This window comes from Amia ocellicauda, chromosome 6 (assembly GCF_036373705.1).
Source record: "Amia ocellicauda isolate fAmiCal2 chromosome 6, fAmiCal2.hap1, whole genome shotgun sequence".
Taxonomy (NCBI): Eukaryota; Metazoa; Chordata; class Actinopteri; order Amiiformes; family Amiidae; genus Amia; species Amia ocellicauda.
Window position 1 is genome coordinate 13,909,359 of NC_089855.1, and position 18,466 is coordinate 13,927,824.

The 18,466-nt window shown below is 35.9% G+C and overlaps 1 protein-coding gene across 2 annotated transcripts in view; it reads right to left on the reverse strand.

Annotated features, from left to right (window-relative positions):
• Nucleotides 1–3,155: 3,155 nt before the first annotated feature.
• il1rapl1a (interleukin 1 receptor accessory protein-like 1a) overlaps nt 3,156–18,466 on the reverse strand; it is a 213,169-nt gene continuing 197,858 nt past the window's right edge. Inside the window, exons 6-8 of one of the 2 annotated variants that reach the window (XM_066706221.1) lie at nt 11,337–11,507; nt 8,091–8,135; nt 3,156–6,534 (exon numbers count right to left, since the gene is read on the reverse strand). In XM_066706221.1, the coding sequence (XP_066562318.1) occupies nt 5,810–6,534; nt 8,091–8,135; nt 11,337–11,507 (941 nt within the window). In that variant the 3' untranslated portion in view covers nt 3,156–5,809. The remainder of the gene's footprint in view (nt 6,535–8,090; nt 8,136–11,336; nt 11,508–18,466) is intronic. The other variant, XM_066706222.1, reaches the window with a different exon arrangement.

Consider the following 18,466-nt stretch of genomic DNA (forward strand, 5'->3'; position numbering starts at 1 on the left):
GACTTCATCTGAAAAAATTAAATATTTTATCTTCAAATGTCTTTACATTGTGCTAAAACATTGTGCTGGATCTATTCATAAGAAGTTCCCACCTCCATCACTATACATATGAAGAGAAATAAGGGTATAGGCAGCACAAAGGGGTTTGTGTGTGTGTGTTTGTTTAGAAACAGGTGCTATTTGCATTAACTGCATTGCCCACATTCGTTCCCAGGTTTAGGTTAAGCTGCAGCTCTTTCCTGACTTGTGCAAATAAAGGAGCGTTTCTCAAAGTTGTAATTATGTATTTCAGTTTTTCCTTTCACTTCTTTTTTTAGCTTCAAATGTCAAAAGCAGTTCTGCATATTACTTCCAGATGCAGCAAGATGACTAATAACATGAATTTTTATATTCTGAGTTTGGGGTGGATTTTTTACCAGGCAGCAGGTGGTCCTCTTCCGAGTGCAGAATAACAATTATATATATTCAGTGGAGGTGGAACCCTGGAACCACCCACTCCAGTCTCAGATGGTACCATTAAGAAAAATGAACAACATCTTATATGGGCAGCAAGGTTAACCTTTTTTTTTTTTTTTAAATAATTGCATTCAGACCAGATATTATTTGACAGTGGTAGAATTAAGAAATTGATGGACCATTCTTTGATCATAGCATATTGTGGGCTTGGGAATCAATGAACTACTTCCTCCTAATATATCCTCGGTTCTGGAGCAAGTACACGTGTAGGTTATCAAAACACAGGAAACCAATAATTCAGTAATTTCCTTGTATTCTCTTTTATGAAGTTCTCTCACAAGTCAAGATCTTTTCAAAGGGATATTCAGTAGCATGTAATACATTGCTTCACATGTGTCGCATATGAATGCAGTGCAGAAAAAAGGTATATAGTCTGATTTATCTATTGATCTATATGTCACTCTTTTTGAAGGGTGAATGTTTTTCTTTTTATAATGGAAAACTACTGTAAGAGAGAGATTACCTTGAACTTAATTGCTGGTTGCTTCACTGCAGCATGAAAGCAATGTGATAAGCTGAGGTAGGAATGAGAATGATGTATATATTTTTATATATTAAGGATATTGACTTTATATATGTACCTTACATACCATAAGCATTCCAATAAATCCTAAAACATTTTTTGTATGGACAAAATCTGCACAAATTTGAAGAGGTTCCTTTGGTTTCAAGTTCTTGATTTTAGCACATTTCTTCAGTATTAACCAGGATCAAAATTAGACTGAAAAAGAAAACGCAATGAAGAAAGTAAGTGATGTTCTAATTGAATGTTATCTAAGAAAACGTAAAGCATGAGCTATGAGCAGCCCAGTAAAGATGCTGGTAGACTCTTCTTTCAGATACAAGGAAGCCTCTTTGTAAGGTTAGCTCTTCTTCCTCTGAAGCCCAACCAAGAACTTACAGCTGATTCTGTCAAATTGAAAAAATAAGACAACATAATGCATTGTGGGTATTTGTTTTCATCCAAATCCTTTAACAGGCACTCAAATACTAATGACACTAAATTTTATTTCATATACATACCTATCTATCTATCTGTATATTGCTACCTCTCTCTCTCTCTCTCTCTCTCTCTCTCTCTCTCTCTATATATATATATATATATATATATATATGGTATATTTAACTGAAATTATGATTATTTCTAGAAACTATATATTTTTGTTTTCCAAGGAAGACAAGCAACCTTTGTCCCTTTCAGTCCTGAAGAATTAATATTTGCACACTCAGTCTGAGCTGAACAGTGAGGAATTATTTTCCTATCCACACCAGCCAGACATCTGATTGTACACAGGAATGCTGAAACAAAAATGCTGTGTCGAAAACAAGATTTAGTCAGAGGACTGCAGCTGCCTTCTTGTAAGAGAAAAATGACAATAGTCTACAGCAGTGCTAAGGACTGACTTCTTTTTATTTTTTTGAGAGAATGAAGAGAAGGCTGGAAACCCTTCTGCAAATTTGTATTCATATATTTCTTGCATTTCTGCCTAAAATTATGCAGTGCAGCTGAGACTATGAAGACAGTAATTGTAAGTTACTGCCAAGGGGTACAACTTTGCAGGGAAATGCCATTGTCTCCAGAGAGATTTTGATTGCAATGCTGTTTGCATTTGTTTATATGTCTCAGCTTCATTACGGCGGTTTAATTTTTTGTTTTGTTTTTCAAAATACTAAATTCCTTGCTTAGGATAGGTAGAAATAAAATTATATTACTTGGAGAGTATCACAGAGGACGCAATAAACATATTTCTTAGCATATAAATTGGTGTACTTCCTTGCTTGATATATCAAGTTGGCCCATCTGTATATTAATATATTCTGTAGAAAAAAATGAATAGTTTGAGCTCTTTTTTTTCTTTTCTGCTTGACACATTTTGAGAAAGAAACAGGATCAAATTATTTTCGTATTTCTTATGGAGGAAAGAGTGAAGAAACTCCTAAAAAGTATCCCCCTTAAAAAAGAAAAGAAAAATGACTTATTGTTTTAAAATGATTGGATACTCTTTCATAATTCCACCAACAGACTGTAGGCATGACTCATGACACCTCTCTGCAATCATACAATAAAGGAAAAAGTAGTAAAACCAGAAACTTCAGAATATTTGCTGGAAGTGTACCACACAGCACCCATTCCAATATGTAGACTCTATCAAAACTCGACAGACCTCAAAATGCAGTGACTGGTAAATGTGCCGTCAGTTCTATAGGGACAGTTTTATTTAATTTACCAAATAACCCGTGGATCTAACACAATTTCTGAGGTAGGAATTTATGATTAAGCAGCGACTTAGTAGAAGTGCGTATGTCATCTGAATTGAATCTTAATTAGAGCTGGCTTTTCCATTATTTGTTGTGTTCATTGAAATTCTCAAGGATTCAAATAATTGGCCTCAGCTTCAGCCAAAAACGAAGGTTTAAAAAGGCAGCACAGAATACAAAACAAAAGTTTCTGTGTTTTAAAAGCTAACAGGAGGATGAGTTCACTTAATAAGGTTTTTCATTCTGTAAGTGCAGTCGACGGTGCGATTTGAAATTAACATTCACACCCTTACTAAACATACTCATACATTTAGCGAAGAGTAAAAAAAAAAAAAGAATTATTAAATTTTGATTTTATTATTAACTTTTTTTTTCAATTAACATCGCAGGAACAGAAAAAGTAAAAGAAACAAAAACAAGAGACAAACAGAACCTTATCCTTTAGTCGCAGAATTGTGAAAGTCAAAGTGCCTAGGATAATTCTGTGCTGTATATTATTACAAATAATAAAACAATTTGCCACTCACCTAGAGAATGCAAACATTGGTTTTATGAATGTGGCTAGATTGTCTCCTTATTATTTCATTCTTTATATACATAATTGGTTAAAAAACAAAACAGTAGAACTTTGATTGGTTTCTTTGTAATACTCATGTACATTTTGCCTATTTGCCTTTTCGGTTTGTACATACAAGATTGTTAAAATTGACCCTGGTAGAGTGTATATGAGCAACCACTGCAAAACTAAAATGCAAACTACCCAGTAGTCTGAATACACACAGGGAACAATGTAAGTCATGATCAAATAAAAAAGAGCTATGAGAATATTTAAATGTTGTTTACACTCCATTATTCTATACAAGATCACAACCTCTATACACAATCTCTTCTGCTGAGAGAACTACTTTCGATCTGATCCCATAATCTCTTGACCTTTGCGAATTCTTGGTGTTTTTTTGCAGTAGTCACTGAAGTATACCATCTAAAACTGGATAATTGTAAGTATCTTGTATATACAATATTGTTAAATAGGTATGCATACAGAGAACATTCACAAAAGGCTCACCACCTTCTTTAGCGTTACTTTCAGTATTCAAAGCATCCACAGAATATAGTGCTTAAAGACAAGGAAAGAGTCTTGCTGCACTTGAGGTTTGCTGGTCCCAATGTGTCCATGACTCGGTCCAATAGGTACAATATGTATCACACTCTTACAAGTTACTACCACCCAGAGGTTACAAAGTACATTGGCATCCAGACGGATAGGCTTCTAAACATCTCTAGTAGCGGCCTGCAGCCTGGGGGTTTATTGGAAGGTGGTGTGCCATTTTGGAATTGCATATATTCTCTTTGTTTTCTTTTGTTCACTTTATCTGTGATGGATGCAGTTGTAAACGCAAGATCGTACTGAAGATCGGTTCTGCTACACACGGCTCCGCATTTAGCATGCCTTGGCCACGTGAATGCAACACCTATATCATTTGAGGGTTGTGTAACTCTAATCTTTTCCCAGTTACAGATAAACAAACTCTATTCATCTTCGGTTCATCATCTGGCCTGAAAATGTTAAATGAAGAACACTCAGCCGTAAAAGAGGGCAGAGTAGTGCGTGCTTCTGGAGGGCTAGGAAGTCTAAACCTCTGCCATAGAACGCCTTCAAGTCCTGGCAGTTTGGAAATTTACAGATAGGAACAGTTTAAACTTGAGTAAAAGGGAGGCACTAAGTTGAGGTCAAGGATTTTAATGTGCAGTGAATGTGGTTAGGAAAAACTAATAATGATTGTGTTTCTATAGCGATTTTTCTTCCAGAGTGTGAATTGTGTTTTTTATATATAGAATACATATCTAGTTGCTATGCATACTCATAAATTACACCTTAAGAGGTGGTCATAAAAAAGTCTTTCAAACACATTTTTTTTCCCTACCATGATTTGAACAAGTGAAAACCATTCTTAGGAAATTATATTTCAAGAACTTCACCAAAACATCAAAACGCATTTACTTTTATCTGAAATTATAAAGAGGACATTTAGTGAAGGACTCAAAATCCACTTTGTTGGCTTTACAATCCCGCAACCATGTAGCAAAGTAGTAAGTATACAAAACTGGTATAATGCATGTATCTCCTTTCATTTCACTTGTGTTCTATGAAGTGTGAATATTATGACTTTTCAAGCAAATGCTTTTGTTATAAAAATATACTTCTTTTTAAAATAATCTACAGAATTTTTAGGTGAGAAGTTTCACTATCAACCTAAACAGCAATGCTGTTTTTAATACAAAATATTAAGATTTTGAGACAGTTGTTGCTCAAACATACCATCAGTTTAAAACAAGCTGGAGGGAGATGAATTCTAGCACCACTCCCCAGCATCTTTTCAAGCTCTTTCATAAGGGAAGAAATATTACTTTCAAGCTTCTTTATCTTTTGCATAATCTATATATATTTTTTTAAAATAGCCACTTAAAACTAGATATACACACCCTACACAGGCCAACAAAAAAGGATGTTGCTCCTTCGAGTAAAACATAGCTTCGTCCAGGCAATCCAAAAGGAAATGTTAACAAAATAAAAGGTTTCTAAACTACACTATATCAGGAAAAAAAAAATACAACAATCCAGTCTAATACCTCACAAACCTGCTTTTCAATCTCCATATTAAAAAACAAAAGCAAACAAAAAAAACTAACCTAGAAATATATAAATCTGGATGATATGTAAAACAAAGTCATAATGTATAATAGAGGCAACATACGTGAAAAAAGAAAAGAAAAACCAAACAGGAAGACACCGATGCTACAAAGAAATTGCAAATATATGTACAAGACCCTGTTTTCCTTGTGTGTGTGTTTATGCGATTGTGTGTGTGCATGTGTATTATTTTTTTCATTAGTTCTTTTTTTTTTTTTTTTCTCTTTTTCCTGTGGATTGTGATACAAGTACAACAGCAGCAGTCAAGGTCCCAATTCCGAGCACCAGGCTGCGAGTTTCTGCAAACGCTAGTCAAGGCCAAGCCGTCGCCTTACTTGGCTGTCACCAAATGACGCTGGATATACTGGTCTCTCGGGGTAACAGGGGCAGCATGGCATTGTTCGTGTGGGCCTCCTCCAGATTCTGTTCCCTGGGTGATTTGGATTGAGGCCGCTGCCCGTTGATGAGTGTCATTGGGATGTTACAGTAGGTATGCTGGTTCCCCAAAGAGGTAAGCGGGGGCAAGGTGCCGGTGGGAGGTACGTCGTATTCGTAGCTGCGGTAGTAATGTTTCTGCCGCATTTGGGTGTGGTAGGTGTTGTGGAAGGTGGAGCGCAGGTCTGGGTGCGCCGTGGCCAGGGCGGTGGAGGTGGCGGCGGCCATGGAAATAGCGGACACTGTCTGCAGTTCTCCGAAGGGCCCCTGCTCGCTCACGTCCAGCACCTGCTCGTGTGTGATGATGGGCTCCATTCTCTTAAAGGGCATTTCGTACTGTAAGTGTTTCCAGAACTTGGAATTGAGCTTGTTGCACTTGGGTCCGTGCCACTTGATAACAGTCAGCAGCTTGATGGTGTGCTTGAGAGCCTCCACCTCTTGGTAGTTCATTATCCCTCGCAGCTCGGTGCATTCGATCAGGATGACCTTGATCTCCCCGGTGACGAGCATGTTGCGCAGCCGGGTCTCCAGCTCGAAGATGCTCCAGCCTCTTCTCACCACATAGTTGGGGGTCATCACGATGATTAATCTCTTGCTCTGGTCCACACATCGAGCCACGTCTTCAATGTACGCTAGGAAGAAAGAAAATACAAATAGAAGATGAGATGCCTGACCTACCCAGGCTGGCTCAATTGTCTTTGGCGATCTGGAGTGATGAGAAGTCTCACACAATCATTTCTCCACATAGATAATGTAGGAACTATAAATCTTAGAGGTTAAGCTTCATACTGGAAAGGTGAGTGTTCATACCTTTTGTAGAGGTAAAGAATACATTTTAGCAGTATAATACTTGCTTTGGTTCTGAAGTAACCAGAAAGTGTACTGGATGTTTAGAATTGCTATTGAACTTTATAAGGTATATAAAACAGCTGAGTTTACTTCACCATGTCTGTATGATAGCTGACTGCAAAGTGACGAATATACATAGAAAAATACGTCAGAATTTCAGCCTTTATCAAGGCTATAAAATGTTTTTTTTTAAATAAATACATATTATTATTATTTATAATAATTCTCCCAATGTCTACAGCCCAAGAGAGACTATATTTTCTTGTGAAAATAATGCTTTCTTATAGTTGTGCATTTTCTTGTGTGTATGATATATATATACTACATACATGTATTATAAAATGTACACACATAAATACCCCATGCTTAGAAACAATTTTTTTTTTTTGAAAAAACAAATTAAAACAATCTAAACAAAATATATCAAACAAAACAAACAAACAAACAAACAAACAAAACAGAAACATTTAGCCAAAACGATTAAGGAATAAACCAACCCCAAACCCCTTTTCACCCTAATGAATTCAACAGTTTAGAATGGGCTAAAATGAAAGCTGATTTTTATAGCAGTCATTTATATTCTATTTTCCACTGTTACTGTATCAATATGATACTGACATTTGAGAGGGTCACCTTTCAAATGAAATAAGATAATACAAAATACTTTAAAAAACATTGCAGCAAAAAGAAAACAGATCATTTAACTACCTTCCTAAAAGTGCTTGGCTTGTAATTCCCATAATTACCTTCACTGTTCAAGACTAATCACAGCAAAGCTATTGGCAACTGCAATGGAGAGTGCAGCCATCAAACACAGTTTTATTTCCAGCACAGGAAAAAATGTCTTTAAAAGATTGTTTAAATTAGGGAATATAACAGCTAAAGGTTAAAAGTGCTGCTGCTTTGTGTTCTCTAGCGAAGAACACTTCAATTCAAGGGCCTTCCTCTCGGAAATCACAGCTCTTTCAACAGCTTGTTCTGTCTAGTTTGGGGCATTCTACCAGCATGTAACTTTTTTTCTTTCCCCTTTTCATCCCTGCAGACTACAAAGCAGTCTGGTGTTGTATAACGAAAGTTGATGAACATGAATGCCAACAACAAAGGAATCACTTTAAGACAAAAAAGTCAAATATCTCTAGTTTATGTAATTGAACCCTATGCTTGCAAACATGTAATTCAGGACCATGTTCTGCTTTAAACACAGCGGGGAACCTTGGTCACAAATTATCTGTTTATTGGGAAAACACATTACGGTTGCTGACACAAGTAAAAAAAAAATAGAAAAAAAAAATAGAAAAAAAAAATCACAGGCAGTCAGAAAGGCTGGGGAAAAAAATACCTCTAAGCAGTCTTGTATCATCCTGGTAATGATCATTGGTGAAACCTAAACATAAATATTTTAACATTCAAACTATGATCAGAAGACTGGAGCAGTGCATCAGAGAAATAGCAAGGGGACTTACATAACACTGAGATAAACTAGGTTTTTATTTTCTTGTTTCTCTCTTTCAAACATTCAGCCCTACCACTTTATTCCTTAATGTGAGACTTGCAACTGAAGGTTCAAACCGGACTATGGATAAATATATCATGTTATCATTCAATTTTAGGCAAGATATCCGGTAGTATAGGCTATAAGTGCAATTTATAAATAGTGTGGATAAATAATGTACAACATTTGTGTGTGTGTCTCTATACACATTTAAATGCACTTTACATATATGCTGGTAATATTAATGCTACTCATAATCAAAACAAGATAATCTTATTTGAATAACATCCTGCTATGTGTCTTCTGCTACATTCATTCATATTTGGTTTACTTCAGCCCTCATTACAGCCCATTGCCAGTTAGAAACAGCATTTCCTACCCTGACTGCAGGTAGATTGCACTGGGGTTCTTATATAATGGGAAATGTAGGAGCACATAACAGAAGGGGCTGTATTATACCAAAATGATGATCCACCAACACTTACAGCAGACTACAAACTTGTGCTTAGTGGTGAATTTCACTTTTGTGAGATGCTTCATCCACTATCCTACAACAGCTACCAAGTACATGTTTATGGTGGCTCAAAGTTTTGATTGAATCCCACCCAAGGATTGTAACAGAATACACACAGGGGATATTTGTACAGAGGAGAGCATGACACTGTGAATTTGAATAACTTTATATTAATATATTTAATATTATTTTCTACACATGCATAGTAGTATAGTACACTGTTATTATGTTATTGTTACCATTATTGCTGTTTTTGCATCCATCTGTCTGTAAATGCAAGGCATTTTTTGTTAAACAGTTATGGATGGCAATTTACTTTTGAATCAAAGTCCTTCAAAATGTCAATCACATAATTTGAGACATGTTTTAGAATTCATTTATATATAATCAATTATTTAAATAAAAATCTGCAGCCTCACATCCCACATTAAAGAATAACTGTCCCCTGACAAATAGACAAATTGAAGACAGCACAAACTATGATTTACTGATACAGAAACATAGCAATGTCAAGTACAGTATGTGGAAAAGCATGAGCAAGGGGAGGCAAGCAAGGTAACACAGAGACCAAAACATAATTAAAAAAGAAAATGCACAAAAACATAATTACAGGAAAGAATAGTTAAACTGATCTGCTTCAGTGAAATGGAATTGCTAGTTAACATTATATGAGGCAACATAACTTGAACTGCATTAAAACACTATCCTTTGAAGCAAAGGCAATGTGAGCCACTATATTTTAAATAGAATGATTAATTAAGTTCCTTAACTTGACATAAGGAAAGACAATAACGTATTTTCTTTATTTTTTTTTAAATGTTAACACTGCTGAAATCTGTCATCAAGAGTTTCCATACCAGGACTATGGAAAATAATTACACGAAACAGACCAGATAATTAAATAGCTATATCTTCAAGACTGATTCAAAGAAAATTAATTCATAAATTAATACATTAAAACAACTGTTCCCTGCTAGACAAGTGCCAGCTTAACCCACGTACAAGTGAAGGAACTTTACATATTGAAAATAAAATCAGCATATACATGCAGGTAATAATACTGGTTATGTAATGCTCTCTCTCTCTCCCTCTCTTTCTATCTATCTACCTACCTATTTTCCTGAGCATTAACAAGCAGCTTAACTTGCAATGAATTATACATGCTTTACGTTTAGGACTCATGCATAGAAACATCCAGGAATTCAGCTAAGGTACCATTTATGCAGAAACTATTAATATGACCATTAGGGTATTTAATATCTTAGAAGATTAAATATTGTATGTTTTTGTTTAGCTTTGGACAACATGCAAAGACATGTCTAAAGTGGAGGGCTTGCCTATTCTTACTGCTACTATTAATAATGATAATAATAGGAAAATTACATTAAGACATTATAATCCTGGCAAATATATATTCTCTGTATGCAAAATAGTTAGTGTACTTTACATTTAACTCAATCAATCAAATGTGATAAATATTCCTCTCTCTTAAATTCCATTGAACTTTGGAAAGGACTAATGCTATATAACTATATTTACACTGACAACCATATGACATGCAGAACTCATCCAAGACATGAAAGTGTCAGTGACTGAATCAGGCTTGTGCTCAACATAAGGTTGAAGCGCTCTGACTGATACAGATAATGGTATATCTATAAATCATCTAAAGCTGATTTTAGTACTGTGAATAAGATCAAAAAGAATACAAAATGCTTTCTGAATTCCTCGAAGATAGCTGATATATTAATGATCACATTTAAAGTTTTCCAAAGTATTACTTTAAGTTTGATGATTATACTGGAATCAAAGTATGGCTTTCCTGAGAGCATATAATCTATATTCAGTGAAAAGCTTCACTTATGCAGTACTCAAACAATACATTTATTTTGCAAGTGAAATGCCAAAAATAAGTGAAATATGTTAATATAACAAAGCTCACAGTTGTGCACAAAGCATAATGATCTCGGTTGCATTCAGCATCATTCCATCGGTCAGTATAATGTCTAGCCATGCACATTTTTCAGAGCTTTACACAAGCATGCCTTGATTCTTTCTACATGTACGTGAGGGAATAATGTTTCTCAAGTGTGAAATCAGAAAAAAAGAGAAAAGGCCACACAAGAATAGTGGAATGAACATTTCGCACATGAGATTGGAAGATTACACAGCTACTATGTTATGATCATTACATAAACACTACTCACATTTATGTAGACCCTACGTTGAATTGTATTGCCAAATAAGATATAAGCCATAGACATGATTTTCAGTTTTGAAAGTATATACATTGTATTAGTACTTAGCATAAATTCAGACAGATGATTAAATCCTACTATGCTCAATATCATTTAAAAACTATTTTTTTTCCCTTCCTTCCAATGTGCCACAGTACATACACTGTTGTCTTAATGTACAGCTCCAGAGGGTGGCTTCTCACCTGATGTTCCCTAATTCCACTTGGCTTTAAAGTGTGGTGTGAGATGACGAGGAACATTAGAGGGTGATGGCGATGTGTAATCTCCAATACTAAAGAGCACAGACACAACAACCCGCATAAACACATCACATGTACTTACTTCCAGTCGGGATCAAATCCCTGTCAGGAATGAAGAGTTTATACCCATAATGCTTTTCTAGGACATCAGGTAAGATTTCAAGAGCAAATCGCTCTTCTTCTCTGGTTTCCTGGTTCCACTGGTCAGGGTCCACTTTGGTATAAGACAGGTATGCATCATAATCCTTGTTTTCTGGAGAAACAAAACAAGAAAAAAATGTATCTTCTTATCCTGAGACTGACTGCCAACACATCAAATAAAATAAAACAAAACAATTGTTGAAATTGTTATAATATGTCATAACTGATTTATAATTGAACAGCATTCAGTCATCAAAGGACACTCCTTATAGCAAGTAACAATAAATAATTGCTTAAGAGGAGACTGGTTATGTAGCAGATGGTTTAAGCTTTTATTTTCTCTTTTTGTAAAGCAATAGAACTTAGAACCCATGATGACAGATTTGAAAAACATGCTTTAATGTCTTTATCCTGTAAGGCAAATTAACACTTTGGTAGGGTGGGATTTTTCAAAAGGTTACTAATGCTCCTGGTGGTGTTATTGAACGGAATCAGTGTGTGGCATTGATCTTTGGCATTTTAAAAAGGTTCAGACCATACCGCCAAGGGAGAATAGAAAGTACTAGAATTAACTTGTGCATTAGTGGCCCTTGACTGTTTTATTTCTCATGAACAATATAGGAAGCTTGGACACGCATTGTTCACAAACATTCTCATTGCTAACATCAGAAAGCTACCTCAACATTGTGCATTGTGAATTGTGAACACCAGCACGACTGTTGTAAAGACTACCAGAGCCATTATACAAGAACAAATGTGAGAAATGGTGGAAATAGTTTCTTCTGCCTAATATATATACAATTAAATATATTTAACAATTTCCCTTTTGGAAACTATGGTGCACATTTTAGAGTTCTCCAAAGCCTTGGTTGTCAAACTGTGGTACGCAGAGCACCCCCAGGTGGTACACCAGACTACCCTGTAATTTGTTGTGTGCACAGAAAAATGTGTAATTAAAATAATACAAATAATAATAATAATAAAATCTATGTAAATTCTTTATTTGTAATGTATTGAGTTTGTTTAACAAAGCTTGGGTTTTCATATTTTCTATTTTAATAAAAATTGTTTATGACGTCTATGAAGTTCCTGTTAGCTGCGTTGGCGCTGCACGTGCTAATACGTGAGTGTTATTACCGCTCTCGAGCTCTCAGAGAGACAGTTGAGCGCCACATCCGGCAACAGAGCAATTAAAATGAATACCTCGCAAAAATCAACTGTTATATCATGGCTGAAAGGACAAGACTCCAAGAGCACTGATCCCAGCTCCGACAGATCAGACACACATGTTGAAAACGAGGAGGATAATAAATGGACACTAGTTCTGCTGCTGAACCCGATACACACAGCACCGCTGGTGTTAGCAAGCGTCGGAAAACGGCAACAAGGTGGTACAATCTAGATTATGTAAGTTTGGGATTTACTTACACCGGGAAGGAGGAAGAGCTAAGACCACAGTGTGTCATGTGCTGTGAGATGCTCAGCGCATCTGAGGCACCACTTCACCACGAAACATGCGATCTTGAAGGATAAGCATGTTGATTTTTTCAGAGGAAACTTCAATCTTAAGCAGCGCAAGTCCACCATAAGGAACAGTGCTACTCCAGTTTCCAAAGCCCAAGAAGCATCTTACCATGCTAGTCTGCGCATTGCTAAAGCAGGTAAGCCCACACTATTGGTGAAGAACTTTGTTCACCATTGGCAAAAGAGCTGACGCGTTATGTGTGGAGAAAAAGCTGCTAAACTGCTCGACCTGGTGCCCCTTTCCAATTCCGCAGAATTATTGACATGGCAGATGATGTCAGAAGTGCACTGATAGAGTGCATTAAGACGAGCAGATGCTTTTCACTACAATTAGATGAGTTTACTGATGTCGCAGATTTGGCCAATTTGCACGTTTATATTAGATATGAGTTTGAGGGCATGTCCCATGAGGACTTTCTGTTCTGTAAGCCTCTATCAACAAGAACTAGAGGGGAGCATATTTTTCTTCTGAATGAATTAATTTATCGAAGAGAATGGCATCAACTGAATACAATGTGTCGGAGTTTGTACAGAGCAATGACAGGCCGACACAGCGGTGTAGTTGCATGGATGAAGAGGTCCTCTGGATGTGAAATGGACGCACTGCAGCATGCACCGCGGCGAGGCACTGGCAGTCAACAAAATGCCTGATTTAAAATCTGCGCTAGACTCTGCTGTCAAAGTAGTGAATTTTATCAAAGCCTGGCCAATTAATTCACGTCTGTTCAGTGTGCCTTGTAATGAAATGGGCAGTGAACATGTGCAGCTTTTGCTACATAGTGAAGTGAGATGGTTATCAAGGAGCAAAGGCTCTTTTAACTGCACTCCGAGGTACAGATGTTTCTGCATGACCAGGAATCTCCTTTGGCAAGTCTATTTGATGATCTAGTACGGCTGGTACAATTAGCCAACCTGGCTGATATATTTGAATGAGATGAATATGGGACTGCAGGGGCTCTCTTTAACAATTTTTGATGTCTGACAAGATCACTGCTATGAAGAAGAAAGCTGCAGCTTTTTGTTAATAAAATCAAGGCAGGCAATGTCTCTGCTTTCCCAACTCTGGAGAACTACCTGCACACATATGGTGTGGTATTTAATGCTGCAGTTTGTGATGTGATTGTTGTGCAACTTTTGTCATTGGAAGGACAGTTCTCAGAGTATTTTCCAGTAGAGGCCACACCAAGTTGGATCAGGAACACCTTTACTGTTGATGTCACGGGAATACCCGAGGATCTGTCCTGTGCAGGATAAGTTGCTTGAGTTAACATCTGATGATACTTTGATGTCAGAATTTAAACAAATGTCACTGAGGAACTTCTTGATCCAAAGACAGTGACTAACCCAGCCCTCTCATTAAAGGCTGTGTGGTTTTTGATGCCTTTTGCTACTACCTATCTTTGCGAGAAAGGTTTCTCTGCTCCCACTGCAATCAAGACAAAGTATTGCAACAAAATGAATGCTGAGCCAGATCTGCGTTTGAAGCTCACTGCCCTCGTCCCTGACATTGCAAGGCTTTCCTCAGCTAAACAGGCTCACCCCTCTCACTAAAATGCTAAGTGCTCAGTGCTCTTTGTTTGTGGATGTGTGTGCGTGCGCTCATCTTGGTCATTGAGATTTTCTGTGGTTCCTATGAGAAGGTGACTTGTAGGTGGTACTTGGATCCTTTGGTTTGATCAGGGGTGGTACTTGCTTAAAAAAGTTTGAGAACCACTGCTCCAAAGCATTGTGAAATAAGCATTGTGAGCAGGTGAATGAATATTAAAAATATATTCTTATTTCCCCTGAAGTATTTAATTATATGTTGCCTCTCACTCACTGGCTCTAACACAAATGCCTTCCTGTGCGTTACAATGATGACAATCACGTTGAGTCGAGTAGATGTTTTCCTGTCATATTAAACCCCTGTGCATATGTTGGAGACGGCTGCATAATGACAACAGCTTATAATAAGTGCAAGGTTTTACAAGATCCCAACACTCTTCACAATAATGATTATCACCATCACCTGGATTATCAATAAAATACACTTAGCCATATGTGACAGATTATGTGGAGTAGTAGTAGGCGACTACTCTCCTATACATCTTTAGTTTCTGGTTCCCATTCCACATCAGCTGTCCACTATTTTAATGAGTGAATTGTTCGCATCCAACAGTTTATTTTCCAGGTACAAGTACAGTATTTACAAATTGTAACATACCTATTAAACAAGCAGAATTTCTGCTCTCAAATACTGCACTTGCCCATCACTGATAGCTGATACTTGACTGGCAAAATGAAACAATAGGAATCCTGTGAGGGCAGTACACTAAGCAAAGTTAAAAAAAATACATAAGCAAGCTCGTTTTCTTAAAAGAACTGCAATAATTTTATGTTTTATTTATTATTTAAGCTTCTGACACAAGAGAAGCACACAAAATGTTATACAAGACGATTGTTATGCATAATATCCTTATTGTATATATGTTTAGATTATATTATGTGAATTGTCCTCTAGTGAAACAGGAGAAAATGTAGACAGCACCCCCTTCCCAAGCATTCCACAACCACACAGCTAACATCTTGTAATTCCTTTTGTTTAATTAGTGTTTCTTTTTTCTTCAATGACATATAAGATTACATTACTCAAAATTGTGACGTTTCAGTCGCCATAGCAACCATTTCATAAAAGTAAGTTTATTTTCTTTGCCTGCAGGCAACCATGTTGTCTCATTAGTCTGCATGTGAGAACAGAGTATTGTTCTCTTTCTAGCAGAATTTTTAATACCTTTATTATTATTATAATTATTTGTAATAATCCTTTAGTTAACCCCTCCAACAGTTTTTGCACTACACACAACTTTGTAGGGATTCCACTTGATACCTAGTTGTTTGTGTATTTTTCCTTATTAACAGATATAATCAATAGTTATTATAATTGATGAAAAATGTAAAATAGCCCATTGAATATAGTGGTGGGATGTTTAGAAAATCATCCCTTGAAGAGCGAATTGTGACTTTATATGGTTGATAGACAATCAGCCATCAATCATAAGTTTGACAGTGAATCAGCAGTGAGGATTTACAGCCATCGGCGTATCATCTAGCAAAACCTGAGCCCAGAGAAGGGACTGGCAAGTGACAGTAACACGATAGTGATGCGGCCCTGTTCTTTCCCACTATACCACACTCACTGTATCCTGCTGATGTGGAGGTCAGATCATCTTTATTAGCAAGGCAGACACTGGGACACACACATACACAGTGCTGGAAACTCATTACCTGTCTCTGTTTTGAGTATTGTAAATCCCAAGACAGTCAGAGCAGTAACATACCTGCTTTTATACCACCTATACTAACCTACTTACCATTACATACTAACACTTATGCACAATACTCTTACTCATTACTCAATACTGAAACTGAATTGTACTACAACTAATCTACAAACTATAACTGATACTAACCCACATGTTTCCATATATAGTTACCATATATAATCATACATATTCAATGCTCAATGTGCAGACACATTATCTTCAGACTTTAAATTATAGATATAATGAGTGATAAACACAATATATTAACATATAGCCTATACATCCAATATTTTACAAGATTATAGTATTTGCATTAATAATTTTAATTAAAATGTTCACTACCCACTATATAAATATATACTATTACTTCTATCAATAAAGATTCCATCTATTTTATGTGAAATCCATATTTATCAATTTAGTAACAAAATATAAGAATAATTAAAAAGTCAAAAACTACATATACTAATAATCAACTGAAAAAACGCTTCTAATTATATATTATATTTTTAATACACAAGCATAGTAAATTAATCTCAAAATGAAAATAAATAACACCTTTTTTATAGCCGTACAACTTGATTCAAAATGCTTAATTTGGTTAATGGATACAAATGGATAATTATCAAAGATAACCTTTCCATTCTCCATTTTATTCACCCCAGGAATTATCTGGGCAACAGTATATTTCAGACTGGGCTTTAATTTGATGCATCACTTTACTATATGTACTGGGGCTGCGAAAATGTAAGACCATATCAATATTCAATGCCTTGAATACTTGTTGCAAAACTACCAATAAAGAATTAGGTGAAATGAAGAGCATGGTTGTTTATGTGTTAAAAAAAAAACATTGTGCAGAAGAAAGGCAGAAGAAAAAAAAAAATCTTTAATTTAAAAAAATAAAGGTTTCAAGATAAACTTAGCAGTTAAGTTTAATCTAATTTAGGTGTATCGAATACATTTAAAATAAGAGGAGCAATACACTCATCCATCGTTTCCACTTAGTTCAGTTCAGTAAACTGGAAACTTTAGCTTTCTGTATGTTTAATTAGTGCTCAACAAACTCTGAAAAATATAATTGATAAATAAGTATATTTAGTGAACAATATGTATTAAACAAAATGAATCACAACGTAAAATTCATTTAAATTTAGTGTATGAATACATTCAACTAACTGTATTAATTATACATTATTTTGACTAATAATTTGTATATATAATTATTACATTTCTTGGGCCAACCATTTTAATTTTCTGGTCACCATTAAATAACTAAATAAATAAGAGCCTGCTAGTTACTCAAATAAAAACCTTACTAAGAGCTCTGGATCAGTATCTATATACATTTGTTGTGACTTCCCCCTATTTATATGCTGCAGAATTGTTTGCCCAGATGACTGCACTCTGAATACACTTCTCTGAAATGGCTCTTTCTAAATGCAAAAGTAACACTCTACCCTTCGCAAAAAACCTTGATGAGACAACACATCATTATTACAGATGTAGTGTGAGCAGTAAAAGTACGATAAAGTCATGAAGCACATCACCAAAATTGCAATCCTGGGCAAAAGCATTTTATTTACATTTGTGGCACATAAATGTGTTGAATATTGCGATAAGCACATTTTGCCTGTACCCTAGAGGTTTGCACAGCTATGAAACAACCACATACATCTGCAGCACATTTTCTCCACTGTCAATCACGGCCCTTAAAACTTTCCAGCTGTTAAGTGTAGCAACTATAATATGATACCAACTATCCCTTGACCTCAGTGTGTTTCTGCTACTGGGCAAATCTGATTTCAATTGACTCATACGTTGCCAAGCTATGCCTCAAATGTAAAGAAACATTTGTTAGAGATAAAAATGAACCCTTCCCTCATAAATAGCCTATTCCCTTTAAAGAACACAATAAATGACTGACGGGGAGGTTTAATCAATTAAACCTGAAACAAGTAACAACATAATAATGCAGGTAAACCACAAACACATATTCATCTATGTCTGGACAGGGTTCAAGACAGCAGCTTTTGCCATCCAATAATACATATTAAGAACCTTATTGTTGGCATAGAATAATACTACTACTACAAGAAATACCTAAAAAGAAGATACCTCCAGGGACCTACAACATGCAGTGCCCTTCCCCTAGGTAAACGAATTAGAATACAAAGGTTTTGAGCAATAGTGTTCTCATTATTCGGGCGACGGCATAATCCTGAAATGTCCTTTATCCTTCACA